General features: G+C 51.0%; 1 protein-coding gene across 3 annotated transcripts; it reads right to left on the reverse strand.

Annotated features, from left to right (window-relative positions):
- Positions 1–594: 594 nt before the first annotated feature.
- DCST2 (DC-STAMP domain containing 2) lies at positions 595–23,585 on the reverse strand. 3 transcript variants are annotated; one of them, XM_083591092.1, is made up of 15 exons: positions 23,435–23,585; positions 20,710–20,880; positions 18,913–19,014; positions 17,475–17,669; positions 15,052–15,117; positions 13,634–13,847; positions 11,890–12,047; positions 10,749–10,913; positions 10,431–10,598; positions 6,599–6,699; positions 5,687–5,817; positions 5,038–5,165; positions 3,922–4,015; positions 2,613–2,897; positions 595–787 (listed from the first exon to the last, which is right to left on the reverse strand). In XM_083591092.1, the coding sequence occupies exons 2-15, from the start codon at positions 20,864–20,866 to the stop codon at positions 691–693; spliced, it is 2,061 nt and encodes a 686-aa protein (XP_083447218.1). In that variant the 5' UTR covers positions 20,867–20,880; positions 23,435–23,585; the 3' UTR covers positions 595–690. The 3 variants fall into 3 exon arrangements, with proteins under 3 accessions (XP_083447218.1, XP_083447217.1, XP_083447216.1); XM_083591091.1 differs by lacking the exon at positions 23,435–23,585 and adding an exon at positions 21,881–22,509 and having other exon boundaries at positions 595–784; XM_083591090.1 differs by lacking the exon at positions 23,435–23,585 and adding an exon at positions 21,881–22,508.
- Positions 23,586–23,617: the final 32 nt, after the last annotated feature.

Genomic DNA, 23,617 nt, shown 5'->3' on the forward strand with positions numbered 1-23,617 from the left:
TCAGCAAAGTTTTTCAGCAGGGGGCCGGTCCACTGTCCCTCAGACCTTGTGGGGGGCCGGACTATATTTTGGAGAAAAAATTCCTATGCCCCACAAATAACCCAGAGACGCATTTTAAATAAAAGGACACATTCTACGCATGTAAAAACGCCAGGCAGACCCCACAAATAACCCAGAGATACATTTTAAATAAAAGGACACATTCTACTCATGTAAAAACACGCTGATTCCTGGACCATCCGCAGGCTGGATTTAGAAGGTGATTGGGCTGGATCCGGCCCCCCGGCCTTAGCTTGCCTACCCATGTGGTGGACTCTCTGTCGGACGTTTTCAAACAGAGCCTGGACAGCCATCTGTCAGATTCTTTAGCCACGATTCCTGCACTGTGCGGCCACCGAGAATGCCCAGTCCTCACTGGACTGATTTTAGGGTATTCCCCCACGTCCCTTAGGCTTTTCCTAAATACCTCTCGGGGGGGGGGTGTGACATTTTGGCAAACCTCAGGATTCCCCTCTGCAGCCCCGGACCGATTCCCTCCTGCCTGCGGGTGGGTAGGGCAGTTCTGGCTGCGTAAGGACCAGCACACCCTGGCTGTATATTGAAAATAGAAGGCACTGATACCTAATTTATTGCCATACATACTTCCTCTCTTTAAGGGAGGTGGCAGAGCCTCATTCTCTGTCTCGCTCCCTACTTTTTTGGGGCAGACCTCTTCTCGCTTTTCACCTCCTCCAGCTCCTCGCTGCTGCTGGTCTCCACTTCCTTCTGGTAGCCGAAATCGAGGCTGCTGGAAAGGGGTGGGGGGGGGGGAGAAAGGGGTGGGTGATATAGGAGATCTCATTTAATTTTAAATGGTTTTCCCGCTCGCCTGAGGTGCTCGAAGCTGCTTGCAAAAAGGGACATCTTAAAAATGAGACTATCTTGGCAGAATAATTTTAAGAAACAGAAAAAAGATAAGGGAGAAGATGAGGTTTTTTTTAACTCTTTGGGTCAAGGTTTGCCTCTCACACCACCTTCTGGGGGGGCATGTGGGGGGCGGAGCCAGAGGCACATTGGGCAGAGCATTCCAGTTGTGCAGATGTCAGAGGCTGCTACAACTATGCACACAACTTCCCCCATGGCATCCAACAACACCTGGAAGGGCCGAAGTTCCCCATCCCTGCGGTATTCTCTGCTGTTACGAGCTGTCCAGCAGGCAAGAATTCAACAGGTGCAGTTGCGGCCTCGGCACGCCACCGTGGCTGGGCCACCGTGCCGCCGGTTGACTGCCTGCCTGTCCCACAACTGCTAAGGGCACGAAAGAGTGTTTGGGATGAACAAGGGCGGCTCTTAAGGGCGGCTCTGCTTTGGGTACAGAAGGTCCCAAGTTCATTCCCTGGCACCTCCAAGCCAGGCTAGGATAGACTCCTTATCTGAACCCCTGAAAAGCCACTGCTTGCCAGTGCGGGGCCTTCCGAGCTAGATGAAGCAACGGTCTGGCTCTGCTTCCTGTGTTACTGTTTTGATCAGCCCCGAACCCTGAGGACTGGGATCTTCATTTTATTTCTAGGGACAGGGCCCCATAGCTCCAGCTCATGGGAGCTCCCAGGTGCCAGCCCCCCAATGGGCTGCAAGAGAACTGCTGCCAGTCAGTGTAGACCAGGAGTCAGCAAACTTTTTCAGCAGGGGGCTGGTCCACTGTCCCTCAGACCCTGGGGGGGGGCGGACTATATTTTGAAGGGGAAAAAATGAACAAATTCCTATGCCCCACAAATAACCCAGAGATGCATTTTAAATAAAAGCACACATTCTACTCATGTAAAAACACGCTGGTTCCCGGACCGTCCGTGGGCCAGATTTAGAAGGCAATTGGGCCGGATCCAGCCCCCGGGCCTTAGTTTGCCTACCCATGATCTAGGAGAAGGAAAACTCTGGTGCTAAACCTCTGCCACCTTGCGAGATATTTCCAGGAGAAGAAAGGGCTACAGCAGAGGTCAGCAACCTTTTTCAGCCATGGGCTGGTCCACCGTCCCTCAGACCTTGTGGGGGGGCCGGACTATATTTTGAAGAGGGAAAAAAATGAACGAATTCCTATGCCCCACAAATAACCCAGAGATGCAATTTAAATAAAAGTACACATTCTACTCATGTAAAAATACGGTGATTCTCAGTCCATCTGTGGGCAGGATTTAGAAGGCAATTGGGCCGGATCCAGCCCCTGGACCTTAGCTTGCCTACCCATGATCTAGTCCAGGGGTCAGCAAACTTTTTCAGCAGGGGGCCGGTCCACTGTCCCTCAGACCTTGTGGGGGGCCAGACTATATTTTGAAAAAAAATATGAACGAATTTCTATGCCCTACAAATCACCCAGAGATGCATTTTAAATAAAAGGGCACATTCTGCTCATGTGAAAACACCAGGCAGGCCCCACCAATAGCCCAGAGGTACATTTTAAATAAAAGCACACATTCTACTCATGTAAAAACACGCTGGTTCCCGGACCGTCCGTGGGCCAGATTTAGAAGGCAATTGGGCCGGATCTGGCCCCCGGGCCTTAGTTTGCCTACCCATGGTGTAGACAGTATTGAGCAAACAGTGTGGTAAGGTACCTTCCCACTATGTCTTGCCCTCACCTGGATGTCGACCCTGAGGAGCCGTCTTCCTCAGAGCTGCTAGATGTGTCGTTGTCGTCTTCTTCTTCGCTGCTGCTGCTGCTCCCTTCCTGCTCCTTCAGCTGCTCCAGGATCTTCTTGGCCAGTTCAGGGGGTAAGCGGCGGCAGCCCCCGCGCCCTTTCACGGCCCGCTCAATCCGCGCCCTCAGCAGTCGCCGCTGCTTCTGGCGTTCCTTGTCCGGCGACCCGCTGAGTGCCCGCACTGCCTTGGTCCACAGAGCCATGGCCTCTTCGTCACTGGAATCCCTGGATGAAAGCGAAGGGCTGTGTGGCTCAGTGAGTGGAGCACCTGCGCTGCATGCGGGGGGGGGGGTCAGGTTTGACCCCCTGGCATCTCTGCCTCAAAGTCTCAAGAGCTGCTGCCAGTCTCAATACTGGCCAAGAGGGACCAGCGGTCTCACTTGATGTGAGGTGACTTTCTGTGATGGGCAGGTAATTTTTAAAAATTATTTATCACTTATTTTTACATCCATATCTAAAAATGAGAGGGAGCTCAAGGGGGCCTACACTCCTCAATAGCTCAGTCGGTAGAGCATGAGACTGACAACCTCAGAACTGTGGGTTCGAGCCCCACGTTGAGCAAAAGATTCCTGCATTGCAGGGGGTTGATCTAGATGACCCTCATGGTCCCTTCCAACTCTGCGATTCTACAATTCTACGATGTAGGTTAGGCTGAGAGGCGGTGACTGGCCCAGGGTCACCCAGGAAACATCGTGGCAGAGTGGGGATTTGAACCCTGTTCTCCCAGGTCCCAGTAGCGTAGCGATGGTTGCCAGTACCTGGGGCAAGGCCCCATAACCTATGGTTCCTGTCAGGGCCAGATGGCAGCAGCGGAGAAGGGTCTTCCCAGTGGGGAGAAGGAAGCTGAGGAGGGGACAGGAGCAGCAGAGGCCGTTTATTTTATTGTTGTTATTAGTTTCATTAAAATTTTACCCTGCTTGATTTTTTAAAAAAAGTCAATATGGTGTTTTTTTCTTTTGAAATTTTGCCACCACCGCCCCAAATTTTGCACCCAGGGCAACAGCCCCACTGCCCCCCCACACTACTCCACTGCCAGGCCCTACCCCAGTGCTCTAACCACTACACCACAGTTCCTTTGCCCTGGTTTCAGCACCAACGAACTGTAAGCTCTAATTTCACCACTCTTCTTTGCCTGCCTGCGTGGGCACTGCAGGAGAGGCGCTGTAGAATTAGCTTCTAGAGAGGCTGGCATTATTTACTAGGGTGCCCCCAAAGTGAGGACGATGGAATCACGAAGTTTCTCACTCACACCTCCTCGTCCATGTCTCCCTGGTAGGTTAAGGGCGCCATGCAGATGGAGCACATGTTGTCCAGGAGTTTGTAGCAGTCCGGACAGTAGATACCTGTGGAGACAGGATGGGGAGAGTCATGTGGCGTAAGGGGAGCCAGGCTGGGATACCTTTATCAACCCTCTGAGTGGGCGGGGCCAGAAACAAAGGTGGGAGGAGCAATGGCAGAGTGGGAGGAGCAATATAAGGTGGTTCAATTTCCACACACCCCTCTCTGTACTCTTATCCAGGCAAGATCAGGGTGTGAAGGCAAGGCCAGTGAGGGGTGTGGCCTGGAGAGAAGGGGTGTGGCCAAGGATGGGGGTGTGGCCTGGGGAAAGTCCTGAGGGCCAGGGAGACAGGCTTGGAGGGCCGCATTTGGCCTCCTGGACTGTGCTTTCCCACCACTGCCGTACAGATTTTCTGGGGGAGAATCCCAAGGGTACATACGGAAAAATTTTCAGCTCAAGGCATGGGCGTAGCCTGCTGCCCCCAGCCGCCGCCACCACCAAAATCAAGTAAATAAATAAAAACACTTAACTAAAAGTGGACAGAGCAAAGGGTATAAATTTCACCTGTTACAGCAAGCTAGTTCCTACTCTCACTGCCACGCACCCCACCCGGCTCTCTAGTCTCCGTCCAAGCAAGTGAGAAACAGGATCAGAGTTCAAGGACACAGTCTGGCCAAGCAAGAACATGCAAGGAGGGTCAGGAACGGGCTTGGTGAAGGCTGTGGCCTGGGAGCGCTCCAGATACAGAGGCTTGGAGCATAGCTGTCAACTTTCAGATTTGAAAATAAGGGATCAGCAGCCTCACCTGTCCCGGGGACAGTCTACGGGATATCTAACAATCTGAGATAGCAGCGGGAAGCAGCGGGAAACGGCACTGGAATAAGGGGATTTCCCACAAAAAAAGGGAAGGTTGACAGCTATGGCTTGGAGGCCTGCATCAGCCCTCTGGGCCTGAATCTGCCCACTCCTGCGGCAGCCGCCAGTAGCTGCATCCTGCACAATATGATCTACCCCGCCCTTCTTTTACAGCCTTTCTGGGCCTCGCCTTTGCCCCACAGCCTCCCTCGCCCCGCCCCGGCTTCCAACCTCGGCATCCCTGCGTACTGCAGGTGACAAAGTCCTCGCTGTCCGTGTCCTTGCGGATCTTCCCGCAGCCCATGCAGTAGGACTCGTGGACCCCCAGTTTCTTGACCAGCCACGAGCACAGCCGAGACCTGCGGAGGAGACCCATGAGGGATGTCTCTTTCACACACACACAAACACAATGCACTGTAGGTCAAGATTCTGCAAAAGCACCACCAATCTCTGCTTTTATCTGTGTGCAGGTGAAACGTCGTCGTTTTGATATATATACCACCCTTATTCAAACATCCCAGCTGCTACTGGCCACAGCTTCCTCAACCCTATTAGTACCACCTGTCCTTTACCAGAAGGTCCCTGGGCAGGTTACACCAGTATAAAATAAAGCATTAAAATCAGTGTGAAACAAATCAGAATCACAACTAGAGTGTGTCCTGAAAATATAATTCTCAAGTGTAGGATGATGGATAGGTTTTATTTCCTGTGCCCTGGCCAGAAGGAAAAGGATATCGGATGGAGAGTATTTCTGATGACGACAACGACAGAATTGTTTGTCCAATGTTTTTGACTGCAGCTCCCATCAGCCCCTGCCGGCACGACCATCATAGACTACAACTCTTCCCTTCCATTGTGGGGAAAAGGTTTGGGGGCTTACTTAGCTGCGAGGACCAGCAAAATGTTGGTGTGGCCCCCGTCTGCAGAGCGATTCCTCACGGCCTTTAGAACGGCTTGGGCCAGCCCCGTCCTTCGTGTCAGGATGGTGTTGTAGAGGTAACAGGTGCGCTCCTAAAGGATCATTGTGGGGAAATAAGAGCACTGGGTTGAGTGGGAGACCAGGCGCCCAGGGAATTAGTTGGGGTGAAGGCTGCATGCAGAAAAAACCGGAGTTGAGGTGGTCAGGTGGCTCAGGGGGGTGTTGTGGTTAGAATCATAGCGTTGCAAGGGACCCCCCAAGCATCATCTAGTGCAGGCATGTTCAAAGTCCATTTTGGGGGCCTAATCTGGCCCACCGGTCAGCTTATTTCCTGGGGTAAAATCCTAAAAAACCTCAACAACTTGGTCGGCCCCCATGGCCCTTCACTTCATCAAATCTGGCCCTCTTTGAAAAAAGTTTGGACACCACTGATCTAGTGTAACCCCTCCAATGCAGGAATTTCAACTAAAGGTAAAGGTAAAGGACCCCTGACCGTTAAGTCTAGTCGTGGACGACTCTGGGGTTGCAGCGCTCATCTCACTTTACTGGCCGAGGGAACTGACGTTTGTCCGCAGACAGTTTTTCCGGGTCTTGTGGCCAGTATGACTAAGCCACTTCTGGCAAACCAGAGCAGCGCACAGAAATGCCGTTTACCTTCCCGCCGGAGCGGTACCTATTTATCTACTTGCACTTTGACATGCTTTCAAACTGCTTGGTTGGCAGGAGCAGGGACCGAGCAACGGGAGCTCACCCCGTCACAGGGATTCGAACCGCTGACCTTCTGATCGGCAAGCCCTAGGCTCTGTGGTTTAGCCTACCTGAAGCTAAATTGCTCCCCGATCCAAGGGCGTGTGTGTGTGTAGAGTCACTCACCTGTTCACGGGAGGGATAGTACCAAGCACACACGACCCGCCGCAGGCGCTGTATGTAGGTGCCGAAGATGGCGATGAAGAAACAGACGCCGTACATGAGACCTGGGAGACGGGTGGTTAGGAGGTTTGAAGAAGCAACACCACTTAATTACCTACCTACTTGGCACATTTAGAGCCATCTTCCTCCCACCCCCAGGAACTTGATGTGGAGTGCATGGTTCTCTTCAGTTAATCCCCACAACAACCCTGCGAGGCGGGTTAGGCTGAGAGGCAGCGACTGCCCCAAGGTCCCCCAGTGAGTTTCATGGCCAAGTAGGGACTTGAACCCTAGTCTCTCCCCCCCCCGGTCCTAGCCCGACACTCTAACCACTGCCCCACACTCTTATATCACACGGAGAATCCTGGGAACTGTAGTTTGTTAAACCCCCTTGCCGGAAGGAGGCTTACAAGGCGCCATCCAACCATCTCAGGGACTCCACTCCAGATTTGTGCAGCGTTTGCTCCTGAGTCTTTTCTGCCCCCAGAGATATCCCACAAGGCAGCAAAGGTTTGGGATCAGTGTCAGGAGTGCATGCAGGAGCCAGGCTCTGTGACCAGCAGGGCTTTGCAGGCCTGGGGCCTTCCTAAGTTTGTTCTGGAGAGGCAAGGCGCGGCTGCACAGGTGAGGCCGATTGGTAACTCACAGCACCTGGTGGTAAGAGCCGGGAAGGGATATAAGGTCAGCATTTCCCTTTGGCTCTTTGCCACAGCAACACGTTCACTGCCTTGCTGTGTTTGGTTCCTTGACTCCTTGCTTCTTGATCCTCGGACCCTTGACTTCCTGACTCCTTGCTTCTTGATCCTTGGACCCTTGGCTTCTTGACTCCTGGCTGTCTGACCCTCGGACTCTTGGCTTCCTGACTCCTGCTTCTGGACCCCCATTCCTGCTCCCACCCCACCATCTTGCCCCGGTCCCGACATCCCCAGCCGGGACTTCAATCGCCCGAGAACCAGACCACGACAGAGATTTCCTTCTCCTAGGTGGGCTCCCTTCCCAGGTGGACGAGCCCCACCTGCCCCTCACTTCCCTCTACAGCAAGTGCAGAAATCACCTTGACCGCTGGGCCCACTCCTGGTCTTGTACACTCAATCCTTCAGAGCTTGTCTTTGCATACAGGGGCATTCCCTAACTCGCCAAGGGTTTGTGACCCATTGTCTCTCCTTTCTTGGTTTAGCAGGTCAGCCGAAGCTGTTCCCTGGGGTGTGGCCGCCATCTCATGCTGACAGCCTCCAGGAGCCACAGGTGAGAGCTGGGTGCAGGGTGGGGACCCAGGGTGGACAAACTAGCCCAGAAGGAGCCCGATGTGTCCCCCGCCAGAGCTACTATCCTCTCCCCTAACACCCTGTGCATTGTGGTACCCTTGCAGAACATTTCCTGCGCTGTGCAATTCCAGAAGCAGCCACAAGAGGCTGGTGCAGAGCTTTGAGCTTTTAATGGGCGATTCCATGGACCAGGGGTCAGCAAACTTTTTCAGCAGGGGGCCGGTCCACTGTCCCTCAGACCTTGTGGTGGGCCAGACTGTATTTTGAAGGGGGGGCGGAATGAACAAATTCCTATGCCCCACAAATAGCCCAGAGATGCATTTTAAAGAAAAGCACACATTCTACTCATGTGAAAACACACTGATTCCTGGACCATCTGCGGGCTGGATTTAGAAGGCGATTGGGCCGGATCCAGCCCCCAGGCCTTAGTTTGCCTACCCATGGACCATAGCAGTTCAGGGAATCTCCCTCTCCTCCACTTTGCCACTGTTAAGAAGTTCCTGGTGCGCTTTCTTCTGAGTGATGCAGCTTAGACATCTGTATCCCCCATTTAGTTTCTTCCCTGACGCTGGTGACCAAGTCTACCTTGCAGCTAGACTTGTGGCTGCAAAATCCCATGGGGACCTTTCAAGTCTGCCTTTCACCAACCTGACTGGCACCCTCCAGATGTTTTGGACTGCAACTCCCCATCAGCCCTGGGCAGCGTGGCTGTTGACTGATGGAAGTTGTAGTCCACAATGGCCCGGCTGCCTGGGACCGATGGGCAATGTAGTTCAAAACATCTTGAGGGCACCAGGTGGTGAAGGTTGCTCCAGCCCACAACCTTAAGGCTTCCCCTCCCACAACCAGTCATGGAGTGGCTCTGCCTGTCACTGTCTCTGGTGCCACCTACTGCTGGCCTCCCCATGCCCTCTCAACGCCCATCAGCAATCATGCGACAGCAGAGGTTCTCAACCTTTGGGATCCACGGATCCCTTGACCAACTACATTCTTTCTGCGGTACCCCTGTGGAAAGCCCCGTTGTGGCGCCCCTTGCCTGCAGAGCTGGCAGACTCTTAAAGTAAAGGTAAAGGGACCCCTGACCATTAGGTCCAGTTGCGGACGACTCTGGGGTGGTGGCACTCATCTCGCTTTATTGGCCAAGGGAGCCGGTGTACAGCTTCCGGGTCATGTGGCCAGCATGACTAAGCTGCTTCTGGCGAACCAGAGCAGAGCACAGAAATGCCGTTTACCTTCCCGCCGGAGTGGTACCTATTTATCTACTTGCACTTTGATGTGCTTTCGAACTGCTAGGTTGGCAGGAGCAGGGACTGAGCAACAGGAGCTCACCCCGTCGTGGGGATTTGAACCGCCGACCTTCCGATCGCAAGTCCTAGGCTCTGTGGTTTAACTCACAGCGCCACCCTTACCCTTTTTCAAATACCCTCCCTTGTGAAGTGTTCCCTCAGCCTCCTCTCCCCTCTGCTTGGGAGTCCTTTGGGCAGCCACAGCCGCTGTCCCTGGTTTCTGAGCTGCCTCCCCACCCCAAAGAAAGGTGCCTCCTCACACTGCCCCACAGGGGCCTGGGAAGCACCCCCTGGCCAGCCCCAGAGGCAACCTTCGCCTGGGGAGCTTGTAGTCAGGGCCGCTGCAACTAACAGCTGTGCAAGCCTTGGGGAGGCAGAGGGCATCAGAAGAGGGAGGGAAGGAAAGAAAAAGGGTCAGAGGCCAGCATTGCCCGCGGCAACCCTGACCATCATTCAACAGGGTGCCATGGCACACTGGTTGGAAAGACAGAGGCAGGAATGAAAGCAAGAGGGGTGCCTTGTCCTGCCCATCCGATAGGCTCCCTGGAAGCATCCAATGGGATGGCACTTCCAGGAAGAAGATGGGGACAGAGCTAGTTACAGGTAGGTAGCCGTGTTGGTCTGCCGTAGTCAAAACAGAACAAAACAAATAATAAAAAATAAATCCTTCCAGTAGCACCTTAAAGGTAAAGGGACCCCTGACCATTAGGTCCAGTCGTGGCCGACTCTAGGGTTGCGGCGCTCATCTCGCTTTATTGGCCGAGGGAGCCGGCGTACAGCTTCCGGGTCATGTGGCCAGCATGACTAAGCCGCTTCTGGCGAACCAGAGCAGCGCACGGAAACGCCGTTTACCTTCCTGCCAGAGTGGTACCTATTTATCTACTTGCACTTTGACGTGCTTTCGAACTGCTAGGTGGGCATTGGCAGGGACCGAGCAATGGGAGCTCATCCCGTCGCGGGGATTCGAACCACTGACCTTCTGATCGGCATGTCCTAGGCTCTGTGGGTTAACCCGCAGTGCCACCTGCACACCTTAGAGACCAACTAAGTTAGGTACTTATTGCTATGAGCTTTCGTGTGCATGCACACTTCTTCAGATACACTGAAACAGAAGTCACCAGACCCTTATATATAGTGAGAGGGTGGCTCTGGCTCGACCTAGTGTTGGACCTCCAGCCCTACCAGTCCCCAAAGGCAGCACCAGCCCCCACCGGGGAGGAAGCCTTTCCCAGTCCCCCCAGTTACCAATGGTGATGTAGCCGTCATAATCGGGCTCCGCCGGCCGCAGGCGACATTTCCGGGACAGCACGCTGACGTTGCCCCTCTGCAGGACCTCGAAGGCCGAGACCATGTCGCGGTACATCTCGCCAGTGTAGCCCGTCCCGTTGACACTGACGCTCATCGTCACGGGGGCTGCAGGGAGACGCGGCTCAGGCCCTGATCTGAACAGTTGCCCTTATGTCTGAATCCCAATCTCTGCCCATAATTAGTGCAAAAACAGATCCACCCTTGTACTCTTTTGGCAGGCTGCGCAATAGACCACCATCCCACCAGTTCTGTTACCTCTTGCAACAATTTCTCCATGCAGCAGATACCGCACCAAGTCCAACAGCCAGAAGACCGAAAAGTCAGCGATGATTAGCAGAACAGCAAGGGTCAGTTGGCGGAAGAGGGAGACAATGGCCAGTGTGTAGCGGAGTTGCTCTTTGCGGGGCAATATGAGCGAGGCTGCAGAGGGAGAAGCAATAGCGGCTGGGTGGACTCAGGGCCAGGGGAAATCTGCCTCTCAGGCCACATTCACATCACTTAAAGCACTACGGTGCCCCTTTAAACTACCATCCTTCCCCCCAAGGAATTCTGGGAGCTGTAGTCTGTCCGGGGTGCTGAGAATGATTAGGAGACCTCCCTATTCCCCTCACTGAGCTAAACTTTGGAAATTGACATTGTGTGTAGCACCCTTAACACACTACATTTCCCATGATTCTTGGGGGGGGGCAGAGCCATGCTGTTTAAGGTGGTATGGTACTGCTTTAAATGTACAGTCATACCTCGGGTTACGAACGCTGCAGGTTGTGCGTTTTCAGGTTGCAGACCACACTGAACCCGGAAGTACCGGAACGGGTTACTTCCGGGTTTCGGCGCTCGTGCATACACAGAAACACGAAATGACATCACGTGCATGTGCAGAAGCGGCGAATAGCGTCATGCGCATGCGCAGACACGGTGCTTCAGGTTGCAAACGTTGTGGGTTGCGAACATGCCTCCCGCATGGATCACGTTCGCAACCCGAGGTATGATTGTACAGTGCAGACAGGCCCTTGGTGTGTAATGCATTAATAGTAGTAGTAGTAGTAGTAGTAGTAATAATAATAATAATAATAATAATAATAATAATAATAATAATTAATAATATCCTGCCCATCTGGTTCAGTTGCCCCAGCCACTCTGGGTGGCTTCCAACACATATAAAAACATAATGAAATGTCAAACATTAAAAACTTTACAGCCTTCAGATGTCTTCTAAAAGATGTGTAGTTCTATTTATCTGATGGGAGGGAATTCCACAGGGAAGGCGCCACTACCGAGAAGGCCCTCTGCCTGGTTCCCTGCAGCATACATATTCTACCCAACACCTCTCATTTTAGTGAATAATTTCCAGAGGCCAGAATATCCAAGCTGGGTCTTTCTAGAACTGCTGCCTTACTTGGGCGGATGTACTTGGTACACTCCTTTGCAGACAATGGCAGGACGGTGGGCTTCTTGTTCTTCCTCCGCATTGCGTCCATCTCCAGGAACGGCTTGGTGATGAAGATGTTGTCAAAACTGTCCTCGTGCAAATAGTGCTTCCGGTACAGCAGAGCCCTGGTGAAGTCCATAAACAGACATTTCCATGTTGCTTTCACATGAGAAAGGCTGATAGGTTAGCTCAGCAAGTATAAGAAGATCGCTGCTGGATCGGGCGAATGGCCCATCTAACCCAACACCCTGCTCTCACAGTGGGACCCGAGCACAAAAACACTCTCTTCTCCTGCAGTTTGCAGCACATGGTCTAAATGTCCTTGTGGCAATCACACAGGGTCCCCGGACGTTTAAACAGTCTATTGATCCCTGTGCCACCACTGTGCTCGCTTCCCCGCTGCCACCAGCCCATTAAAGGTAAAGGGACCCCTGACCATTAGAATCATAGAATCATAGAATCATAGAGTTGGAAGAGACCACAAGGGCCATCGAGTCCAACCCCCTGCCAAGCAGGAAACACCATCAGAGCACTCCTGACATATGGTTGTCAAGCCTCTGCTTAAAGACCTCCAAAGAAGGAGACTCCACCACACTCCTTGGCAGCAAATTCCACTGTCGAACAGCTCTTACTGTCAGGAAGTTCTTCCTAATGTTTAGGTGGAATCTTCTTTCTTGTAGTTTGGATCCATTGCTCCGTGTCCGCTTCTCTGGAGCAGCAGAAAACAACCTTTCTCCCCATTAGGTCCAGTCGTGGCTGACTCTGGGGTTGCGGCTCTCATCTCGCTTTATTGGCCGAGGGAGCCGGCGTACAGCTTCCGGGTCATGTGGCCAGCAGGACTAAGCCGCTTCTGGTGAACCAGAGCAGCGCACGGAAGCGCCGTTTACCTTCCTGCCGGAGCGGTACCTATTTTTCTACTTGCACTTTGACGTGCTTTCGAACTGCTAGGTTGGCAGGAGCAGGGACCGAGCAACGGGAGCTCACCCCGTTGCAGGGATTCGAACCGCCGACCTTCTGATCAGCAAGTTCTAGGCTCTGTGGTTTAACCCACAGCGCCACCTGTTTCCCCTACCAACCCGTTACTCTCGGGTAAAACACTGAGTCCAGACAGTTGCTAAAATTCAACCAAATAAACAAGTTTATTTTATAAGTATTAACAAGTTTATGGTTTCTCAGATAATATTCTTCTCAGTTTCTTAACTTTAGTTTCTTTACCGGCCTATACCTTCCTAATACCTTCTGACTGATTATCTCAACTGTTTGACTGACTCCTCTTAACAGATTCTCTCACATCAGACTAGCCCAACCCACACACTTATCCTCTCCCTCTCTTCTCTAACACCAGACTGACTTCTTAACAACTCTAACTCCTCCCCTTGGGTTCCTATTGGTTAGTCATTTTACAATTAGTTAACCCTTTCCTTATGAACCCAGTATGATGTCACACACCTAGGAGGGCAAACGCCACAGTCCTCCCAACCAATCAGGGATCACATATCAAATTGAACTTAACAGTGGTGTTTAGCCAAATGGAACTTATAGAGGTGACCCTCCAGAGGTTGTTGGACTCCATCTCCCCTCAGCCCCAGCTATTAAAGCCAATGGTGAGGGATGATGGGAGTTGTAGTCTACCACTGCCTGGTTCCTTAGCCCTGCCTTAGGAATAGCAAAGAAGCTCCTCGCTCCTCTTGGCCTCCTTGCTGTGACTCACTTGATGTAGAGGTACAGAATGACCAAGGTAGACATATAGCCAAAAAGCCCTACAGCCTCCTTCGCAGGCTGCAGGCGCTTGGAGACGTCCTCCATGATGTCAAAGGCGACTTGGGACAGGCTCTTGCTGGCATTGACAGTCACGTCGTAGTGGTGCACAGCTGTGATGTTGAACTCGAACTCGTGTCGCACGCGGTTCAGCACAGCCACGATCGCTGGTGGTGCATATTGGGGGAGAGGGGAGGGCAGGGTGTGAGAACAAGGGTGGCTACGTCTATACTACAACTCTAGACGGGCTTGAATTGCTTTGTTAAAAGGTCATGTTTTGGCGATTCACAGGGCCACAAGACTGTTAAGAATAATTGTTTAATCACATAGTGAAATTGAGAATGCCTGTATGTATATTGCTATGGGTTTAACATTGGAATATTCCACTGAAGTATACTGAAGCTCCCTGAAGCTCTAACAGGTTGATAATTAACTGCTGGTGTTCTCTGCTAGCTTTATCATGAGTGTTTAACCTTAGATCATGTGAGGGGTATTTGATTGCAAATCGCCACCTTGAAGGGAGTTGCCTGTTAATCTTTCTCTGGAAGCCATAGGGAGCAAAGGATGTGGTAATGATGTTTCTCCAGCAGCAAATAACCTTATGCTAGATGCAGCTATGGCAGAGACAGAGCTTTGATTTTTGCTCTGACCGTAATGATATTATATATTTAAGAAGAAGAACCTCTGCATGAATATGCATATGCTTTATACTACTTTCTGGGTATATCATTGATCGTTTTTGTACCTGTTTTGAAGGAGTTATGGTTAGTAAAGCTTTGAATCATATTTATAGGTCTGGGCAATTTTTATTCCAAAAGGAGTCAGTTTTTATGCATCCAATTGTTTCATGGCGCGCAATATTAAGCTCTGCAATAAAAACTGTCTCAATACGAGAGATGGAAAGCAGGATTCACCCCACTGGCTCTGCTGTGGCGGCACAGCCTCATCTGGCCTCCCTTCCCCTCCCATTGAGAGAAACAAAGCAGAAGGCTTATTCCATCAGCTTTCTTGGAGGTCCAGCTCCACCAGGCACCACCTGCCTCTGAACTGTGCCCACGTTTGGTCATTAGAGAACACTGGTTTTGAAATCGGTGTCTGGGTTTTGGTTTTAGTTTTCCTCTGCCCTCCCTGTGCCTTTTACCTTGTGTGTCTTTAAAAAAATAATCATTTAAGAATGCAAGCCTAGGAGTAGGGATTGCCTTGCTTTGATTGTATGTAGGCTACTCTGGAAGCCTTTTGGGGTACCAAATGCTATGTATAAGTAAAGGTGTCCACTTAAAAACTTAGGGAAAGCCCTGCAGGATCAGACACCGGTTCAGGCCCACCTGAACTGGACAGGTGTTTTATCCCCCAACCTTTCTCCACACTCACGCTCAACAACCTTGCGGCGCAGGAACGGTGCTATGTACTGTGGGATTATGCAGAAGAGCAGGAGGACTGTGGGGAAAAAGACAAGACCATTAGGAGGGCAGGGCACGGTGGTCTAGCTCTCAGCCGCACACTCATTCATTGGCTGGCCTCAGTCACAGCAATATTGCTACTCCTAAGCATTCGTATCGTGATTCAGTGAGGTCAAAGCATGTTCAACACATTATCTCATTCACCCACATACAACAGCCCTCTAAGGTAGGCTTTGATTTCTATCCCTTCTTTTGCCAGTTAATTGGGGCCTGAAAAGCCAATGAACTGCAGCTACCATATATCTTGCCAGCACATAACACAACCACAGCACACCAGTCTCCACCGCCCCAATAGCTCCCAACAATATATTATTAAATGGCTGATTTCTGCGAATCTCTCTGCATTCAGCTATACAGCTGCAAACATAACGTTTTAAGTGCATTATACAAATGTGACACTAGATGGCGATGGTGAGCTATTGACAAATTCAATATATAATTTTATTTATTTTATTTTTTAAAAAGCATTTTCACAGCATTTTTTTTTTTTATGTGTCTAGATTCCACCTCTGTCTGGCCTGGTCAGACTCCGGGGCTGAGCTCTGGCGGTGTTTGAGGCTGGGGCCATGCAGAGAACGTGAGGAAGCACCTGAGTCACGCTAGCTATTTGCCACAGACACCAGAGGTCAAGGCTCACACTAGGATGATGAAGGGGTCAGAGGTCAGAGGTTGCACAAAGCAGTGACATGGCTCATGAGAGGTCAAGGGTAACGTTAAGCAGGTGGACGAGGGGCTCAGAGGGCGGTTCAAGGCCAGGGGTCACGGTAGGCAGAAACGAAGCTGACCAGAGGTCAGTGGTCATCCTAAATAGTGACCAGGCTTATAGGAGCTAGAGGAGCTATGCCGTGTAAGCATAGTTTGTGGTGGTTAGGTCACAAACAGTGACTTATGTGGAGTCATGCTAAGCAGTGAAAAGTTGGAAGAGGTCATAGGTCAGGGGTCATCCTAAGCAGAAACTAAGTGAACCAAGGGTCAGAGGTCAGGAGTCACACTTGGCAAGGACTAGGCTAACGAGCAGCCATAGGTCATGCTAAACAGCGATCAGCCTAGCAAGAGGTCAAAGGTCACAGTAAGCAGTTGTGATAGCCTGGGACTCGGACTCGGAACCAGAGGAGTCTCAGTCTGCACCAGATCCTTTGCCTCAGGCGGCAGCTGAAGCTAGTCTGGGGCCTGATTCTGAAGCGCCCCAGTCTGCACAGGTTCCCCTGCAACAAGCACCAGCTGGGCCGAGTCAGGGGCCTGAGCCTGCCCTGGCTCCGGATGCAGGGATTCCCTCGTTGTCTCCAGCTGGGCCATCACTTACAACTGCTCCGCTACCGGTTGGGTCAGGGGAGGCTGAGGCGGCCTCTGGGTCTAGTAACCCACCGACGTCTCCTGAGCTGCAGAGACTAAGGTCTGAGAGAAGGAGAGACCTGAGTACTCGCAGGAGGAGTGCTCACCTTCGGGCGAAACAGGGAGGTGAGTCACTGGGGGATCAGGACCAGCTGTTACCCCCCCCCCATCAGAGATTAAAAGGCTGCTGGACCCCTCCCCAGATTGCGGGAGCAACCAGTCATTTAAGAGAGGAATGCAGAGGGAGAGCTGAGTCTCCAGTAAGAAATGCTAGAAGCAAGGACAGTAGTTATGCGTCTAGGCAATTTACAAAGTCCAGAGAGATGCCCAAGAAAGTGGTTTGCTTCAATTGCACAAAATTGTATTCATTTAGCACAGGCATTCCTAGCTTTGCATCACTATCAAAAGCTGCTCTAGCCGTCTTAGAATTCAAAAATTTGTAAAATATTCAAAATTCAAAAATTTGTCAAAATTCTAAAATCAAAATCTCAAAATACAAAACAAATCTTCACTGCCTTGGGTCACTGTGAACTCTGAGGGAGGGGGGTTGCTTAATCCCCGCTGCACAATAGAACAAAAGACCATGTGCTTACCAGGAAGTTCTCTCAGAAAAATACTACTTAGCTCAAAATCACAATCCAACGCAATCCTTCAAAAATACACAAAAAATATGCAAAGGTTGCAGTTTGCCAGAGCCTGCCTATGATGCTGTGCCTGACCTTGCCTGGCTTCCTGCCTTGGCCCTGTCGGACTGACCCTTGCATTTGGGATCGGACCTGGACCGCGTTACTCGGGTTAACCCTGGGCCCAGCACAGCAGTGACTAGGTTGACGAGAGATCAGGGGTCACGCTAAGCAGTGACTAAGCCAGCGAAGGGTCAGAGGTTTGGGGATGAAGGGCTGGAGTCAAGGGAATCCCACTGACCGCTGCCCTAGTGTCAGAGGTCAAGTGCAGCCATCGGAGGGGCGGCAGGAGGGTCAAGGGCTCAAAGATCATGCTCACTATTAGCCAGGCCGCAGAGGTACTTGAAGAGCAGGACGACGGAGCAGAGGAAGTAGAGGAAGGGGATTGCCCGCTCGCACGTGTCCTTGGCGTTGTCAAAGAGACGGGTGCACTTCCGGTAGGGGGTGCCCATCTCCTCGTTGCAGACCTCGCCCAAGTTGAGGAGGAAGTACCACACGTTGCGCAGGCAGTGAGCTGCACGGAAGGAAGGGGCGGAAGAGAAAAGTGTGAATTTGACTGTCTGGAGCATGTGCAGAGCGCAGCAGCTAGGCTGCGTGTGGCTGCCGGCCAATAACATCCTGCTGTCAGGATTTGAACTCGCAGCAAGTATTCCGCTGGGCCAAGTTCAAGGTATAATATGTCCTTCTCCAGCTCAGGACCAGGTTACTTGAGAGACGGCCTTATCCCTTATGCATCCCTTATACATCACTGCGGTTTCGGCAGGGTCTCCCCTGCAAATCTCAAAGATTTCAGAAATCCACTATCTCAGAGCAGGGCTTTTAGGGGGCCTTTACCTGTTCTGTGGAACAGTATCCCTGTCCAGACTAGCTGCACTTCCTGGAAACAACTGAATATATTTTTGTCCTGGCAGGTTTTTCCACCTGGATAAATGGGTCTTTACCACAAGTGTACACTTTGCCTTGTCTGTTTTTAATTCTGCTTGCGGAAAGCTCTCCCCAGAGAGACCAGCATGACACCATTTTAGGCCCTGGGGAAAACCAATCTTCTTTCACCAGGCCTTTAGCTTTTAATTTGTAGGCTGTTTTAAACTGTTTTTAATATTGCGTTTTAATGTTGTAACTCATACCTTAGGGTCAAGGGCAGCTAATTAATAAATAATAATTATCTGTGGCCTCCTTGACTGGGTGGGATGTTTTATTCCTGCCTTCTTAAAAGAGAACTGTGCTTTAGGTTTTTCTCTTCTTTTGTGCCAGCTGTAATGGATGTGTCTGTTTGTTTATATACCATAGGTCACTTTGAGTTATAGATGCTATTATTATTATTATTATTATTATTATTATTATTATTATTATTATTATATTTATTGGTTGCTTTTTCTTCTTTTTACCAAGGTAACTCAAAGTGACATTTGATATATAAACAAACGAACACATATTATTATTATTATTATTACATTTAGTTTTTATTACCTGTAAATCGGTTTGGAATGTGATTAGTAATTCAAAGATGATGAGGATGATAATCATAATAAAGACAGACAGTCTCTGTGGGTAAACTAGCTGTCTTGCGGTAGGTTGGAGTTAGCCAAAAGCTCTCTTCTCATTTGATCCCACGGGTGACGCCATAGGAAACCCACCCAGATGGGCAGGGTATAAATAATAAATTATTATTATAGGGTGAAACCCGTTTAGTCCATCTCCTTGGCTTCTCGCATTCCCCCTCCATCCCAACCCATTCTGTGCCCCTGGAAACTCACCCACGTGCCGTACAGAGTCCATGACAGATCGGAAAAGCTTTCGGACGCGATCACCAACCACTTTTGCCTTCTGAGCGATGTCCTTGATTTTTCGTAGCGCATCTAGGCAGAAGATGTTGAGAGCCCACTGTTGTTGAGATGTTGAGAGAGAGAGCCCGCCTTAAATATGGTCGGTGTCTATTAAGAACCAAGAACAGTGCCAGGACTGAAGGAGTAGGCAGGGTTGGTGCCATTCTAAAGTTGCTAGACTCCAATTCCCATCAGCTAGGGTTGCCAGATTTCAGAAAGTAAAATTCCTGAGCTTTCTGGGGGGAAACCTAACCCAAAAATAGTGATTCTAAGCTTTTTGAGCTGTTTCCGCTGCTTTTTCCATCATGTTACCATATATCCAGGTTTTCCCTGACATTTTGCCAATTCAGCAAAATTCCCCCCAATGCCATTTTTACACACAAAAACCAAGACGTGTCAGGAATTTTCCTGATATATGGCAAGCCTACATCAGCCCATGTTAGGACGGTTAATGGTTAATGAGGATGTTTGGCGTGGGGAAAGTAGATAGGCTACCTCATCAACACCGTTGGGCACCCAAGGGAGCTGAATGTTTGGAAATTGGGGACAGATAAATGGATGTCCACACAGCACAGAAACTAAGGAATATGCTCCAAAAGGAGGCAGTGGTGGCAACCAACTTAGATGGCTTTAAAAGTGGATTCACCAAAATCACGGAGGCTAGCAACTGCTACCAGCCACAGTAGAGATGTTCTGCTGCAATGTCAGAGACATTCATGTGCCTCTGAATTACCAGTTTGGTGCTGCTGCACTCTGTCCTGCTTTGGGTTTTACCAGATGCACCTGAGGGTTGTTTGTTTGATTGTGTGTCTGACCGTTAACCAGAAGTTTGGTGGTTCGAGCCCATGTAGGGATGTCTGTGGGCAGGATTCGTGCACTGCAAAGGGGTTGGCCCAGATGCCCCTCAGGGGTCTTCCAGCTGTACAATTCTCTGATTCTACGATTCATTTATATTTTGTTATTTGTTTGTTTATTGGATTTATATACCGCCCTTCATCACAAGATCTCAGAGCAGATGGCAAGATCTTTCCCCCAGAAACTTGTGCGGAATCGCACGCTAGTGGTGGGCGATGTCAGAGACATAAAGTGGGTGGGGCCATGGAGGTAAATATTGCCTTTGCAGAGCGCAAGTAAAGCAAGCAAGAGGCATTCTTCCTCTTCAAGGGAGCATGTCAGGAAAAAACACTTGGCGGGGGTGTGAAGTTGGGCTGCTGAGGGGCGTGGTCTGGGGGAAGAAGGCGTGGTCTGGGCTACTGAGGGGGCAGGGCCTAGGGAGAGGAGGCGTGGCCTGGGCTGCTGAGGGGGCAGGGCCTAGGGAGAGGAGGCGTGGCCTGGGGAGAATTCAGAGTACAGTGGTACCTCGGGTTACATACGCTTCAGGTTACAGACTCCGCTAACCCAGAAATAGTACCTCGGGTTAAGAACTTTGCTTCAGGATGAGAACAGAAATCATGCCCTGGTGGTGCGGCATCAGCGGGAGGCCCCATTAGCTAAAGTGGTGCTTCAGGTTAAGAACAGTTTCAGGTTAAGAACGGACCTCCAGAACGAATTAAGTACTTAACCCGAGGTACCACTGTAACAGACAGAGAGACCCAGAGGGCCCCATTCAACTCCTGTGGACAGAGGTCTTCCAACCCCTGCCTTTCAAAAAATGCACTTCCAACCCAGCCAGGGATAAAAGTGCAAGGCTGGTGCAAGCAGAGCAGCAACAAAACCCCATTGTCTCACTGATCAGGGGCTCGCGGGCCCTCTGCAGCATTTCTGCCGTCTGGTTGAGGGCGAGCTCGGCGCCACACGACACGGCATCGGCGCACCGGGTGAAGTTGCGGATGATGTTGGCGAAGGGGCCCTCCATGGCCAAGCCGAATGCCAGGATCAACAGCATGGTCTTGCCTTCTTCTGTAGGGGGCGATAGAGATGGGAGACAGAATAGAAAAGCGTCAGGGGCTGAGTGGGGTCCCTCTCAGGGAAGCCTTTCTCCTCCTGCCCCAGAACTGCAGCTGTATGTCGCCAGCCAGTTCTTAGGCCCTGCCAACAGCTCTGAGTGAGGCGCTTCAACAAAATGTTGCAGTGCGGAGTGTGGCTGTTTGCAGCTCTCTCCTCTCAGGCCCACCTGGAGATGCCAGGAATCGAAACTGGGACCTTGTGTGTGCAAGGCAGATGCTCTCCCAGCGACATACCTGTCAACATATGGATTTGAAAATAAGGGACCAGCAGCCTCGAAAATAAGGGATCAGCAGCCAAAATAAGGGATTTTCCAAGCACAGGTATGTTCAACTTCTGAGCCCCTCCGAGCCAAAGGCAGAAAGCCCAGCCAGCAGCCAAACGAAGCCTCAAGTGGTGGTTCCCACAGCGCAGCAACCCAGCAAAGGGGATGCAGCAAGGAAAACCACCGTCACCTCTCCGCTGGGAAGCGCTGAGCAAAGGCAAGTCCCCAGGCAACGCGGCCGATTTGATCGGCACAAGGCATGCAAGCTCCACCCCCCAGTCGTTCTTAGACTCCTTATTGGGTGAACAACGCAGCCAAGCAACACAGCTGGAGCTTCCCTCCTCCCTGGCCGGCAGAGAGGGAGGGAGAGGAGCTGCTTCCTTTGAAACCCAGGAAATTTAAGGGACATCATCAATAAGGGACAGCAGCGGGACACGGCGCTGGGATAAGGGACTTTCCCGCCAAATAAGGGACAGTTGACAGCTATGCCCAGCGAGCTACAGCCCTTGTTCTCTCAAGTAACCAGTATTAGGGGTAGGAATAGCCCCCAAAGAATAGCAGCTTTCGCTGTGGGTCATTCCCCAAAATAGTGGATTCTGTTTGGCTCAAGACGCCACTTCCTACTGCCCGCCTCCAATTCTGTCTGGGGACTGTATTCTTTTCACTTGTCTTGGGTTTTTCCACACTTACTTGAGAAGATCTGGGGCAGCATGAGGAGGACGGTGACACGAACTTTGCATGAGAAGGCCATACCAAGGCCAAGACCAAGGGCCAGGGTGATGGTCGACAGAAGGCAGTACCAGATGTTGTAGCCCTGCACGAAAATGACCATTGCCCCATAGGCTGTGGCCAGGATCATGCCCAAGGCAAAGCCACCCACGCTACGGGTCACGGACCGGCCCAGGGTGTCCTCGACCACCCGTGGGACCTGTGGCCTCTTTCTCTTCCTGTTTCGACCCCCACGCGGTGAGAAAATAGACAGGAGACCCATGGCGGTGTTGGCTTCAAGGAGACTACCCAATAGAGTACTGCATGGACCAGAGCAGGGGGCGCTCCGTGGTCTCCGTGTCTGCAATGGGTTTGGAAGTGTGTAGGTAAAATCACAAACCAAGAGAAACCTGTGTTAAAAACTTATGGGGTGGTAAGATATTTGGAATGGGGGAGCCAGGAAAGGAGAAAGTCTCCAGTCAGTGTGTTATCGTCCCAACAACAATTATACCAGCGTTCCTATTACAGGTCGGAAAAACCAGTACACTCGAGATTCCGCTAGACTCCACACATCACATGTCAGATTCTGTCCCTAGCCCCACCCACATTCTACAGTAGCTCCTCCCATCCCTTGCTGGATCCTCTCTTGACTCCACTCTAGCCATGCCCACATTATGTACTAGCTCCACCCATCATCTGCTGGATCCTCTATTGACTCCACCCTAGCCACGCCCACACTCAACACTAGCTCCTCCCACCACTTGCTGCATTCTCTGTTGACTCCACTTTAGCCCCACCCACATTCCACACTAGCTCCTCCCAAACCTTGCCAAATTCTGCCCCAACCTTGCCCCTAGCTCCACCCACTTTCTGCCCTGGCTCCTCCCATCACTTGCTAAAAACTCTTCTTTTCAGATTCTACTGCAAGTCTGCCCCTATCCATTTATTTAAGCCCTGCCCTGATTTTGGGTGACTCCCCCTAGCCCAGCCCCCCAGCATTACACAGAGGATATGAAATTTGTGAAATCAGTGTTTGACAACTTAAGTCAGAGGGACAAGCCAGGAATTGCTCTAGAACTTCAGAGGATATCCTTCGAAAGGGCATAGCTTAAATTATTATTATTATTATTATTATTATTATTATTATTATTATTATTATTATTTATACCCCGCCCATCTGGCTAGGTTTCCCCAGCCGCTCTGGGCGACTCCCAACAGAACACTAAAAACAGAATAAAACTTCAAACATTAAAAACTTCCCTAAACAGGGCTGCCTTCAGATGTCTTCTAAAAGTCAGATAGTTGTTTATTTCCTTGACATCTGATGGGCGGGTGTCACTACTGAGAAGGCCCTCTGCCTGGTTCCCTGTAGCTTCGCTTCTTGCAGTGAGGGAATTGGCAGAAGGCCCTTGGTGCTGGACCTCAGTGTCCGGGCTGAACAATGGGGGGGGGATGCTCCTTCAGCCATCCTGGGCTGAGGCTGTTTAGGGCTTTAAATGTCAGCACCAACACTTTGAATTGTGCTTGGAAACCTACTGGGAGCCAATGTAGGTCTTTTAAGGACCGGTGTAATATGGTCTCAGCGGCCTCTCCCAGTCACCAGTCTGGCTGCCGCATTTACCCAGCTTAATCAACTCAAATCAATTCTGCTCTTGCAACTCAGTCAACATTGCTTCTGTTCATCCAATGATCTCAATAGATCACCCAGCAGAGCTGAAA

The sequence above is a fragment of the Podarcis filfolensis genome, assembly GCF_964270895.1.
Source record: "Podarcis filfolensis genome assembly, chromosome: 16".
In the NCBI taxonomy this organism is placed as follows: domain Eukaryota; kingdom Metazoa; phylum Chordata; class Lepidosauria; order Squamata; family Lacertidae; genus Podarcis; species Podarcis filfolensis.

Coding starts and splice junctions, on each gene's coding strand:
- DCST2 (XM_083591090.1), bottom strand. CDS start 22,181: ATGGGTCTCCTGTCTATTTTCTCACCGCGTGGGGGTCGAAACAGGAAG. Junction 20,881..21,880: donor GCTGCCCCAGATCTTCTCAA/GTAAGTGTGGAA, acceptor CGCCCCCTACAG/AAGAAGGCAAGACCATGCTG. Junction 10,914..11,889: donor TACCAAGTACATCCGCCCAA/GTAAGGCAGCAG, acceptor CTCCCTCTGCAG/CCTCGCTCATATTGCCCCGC.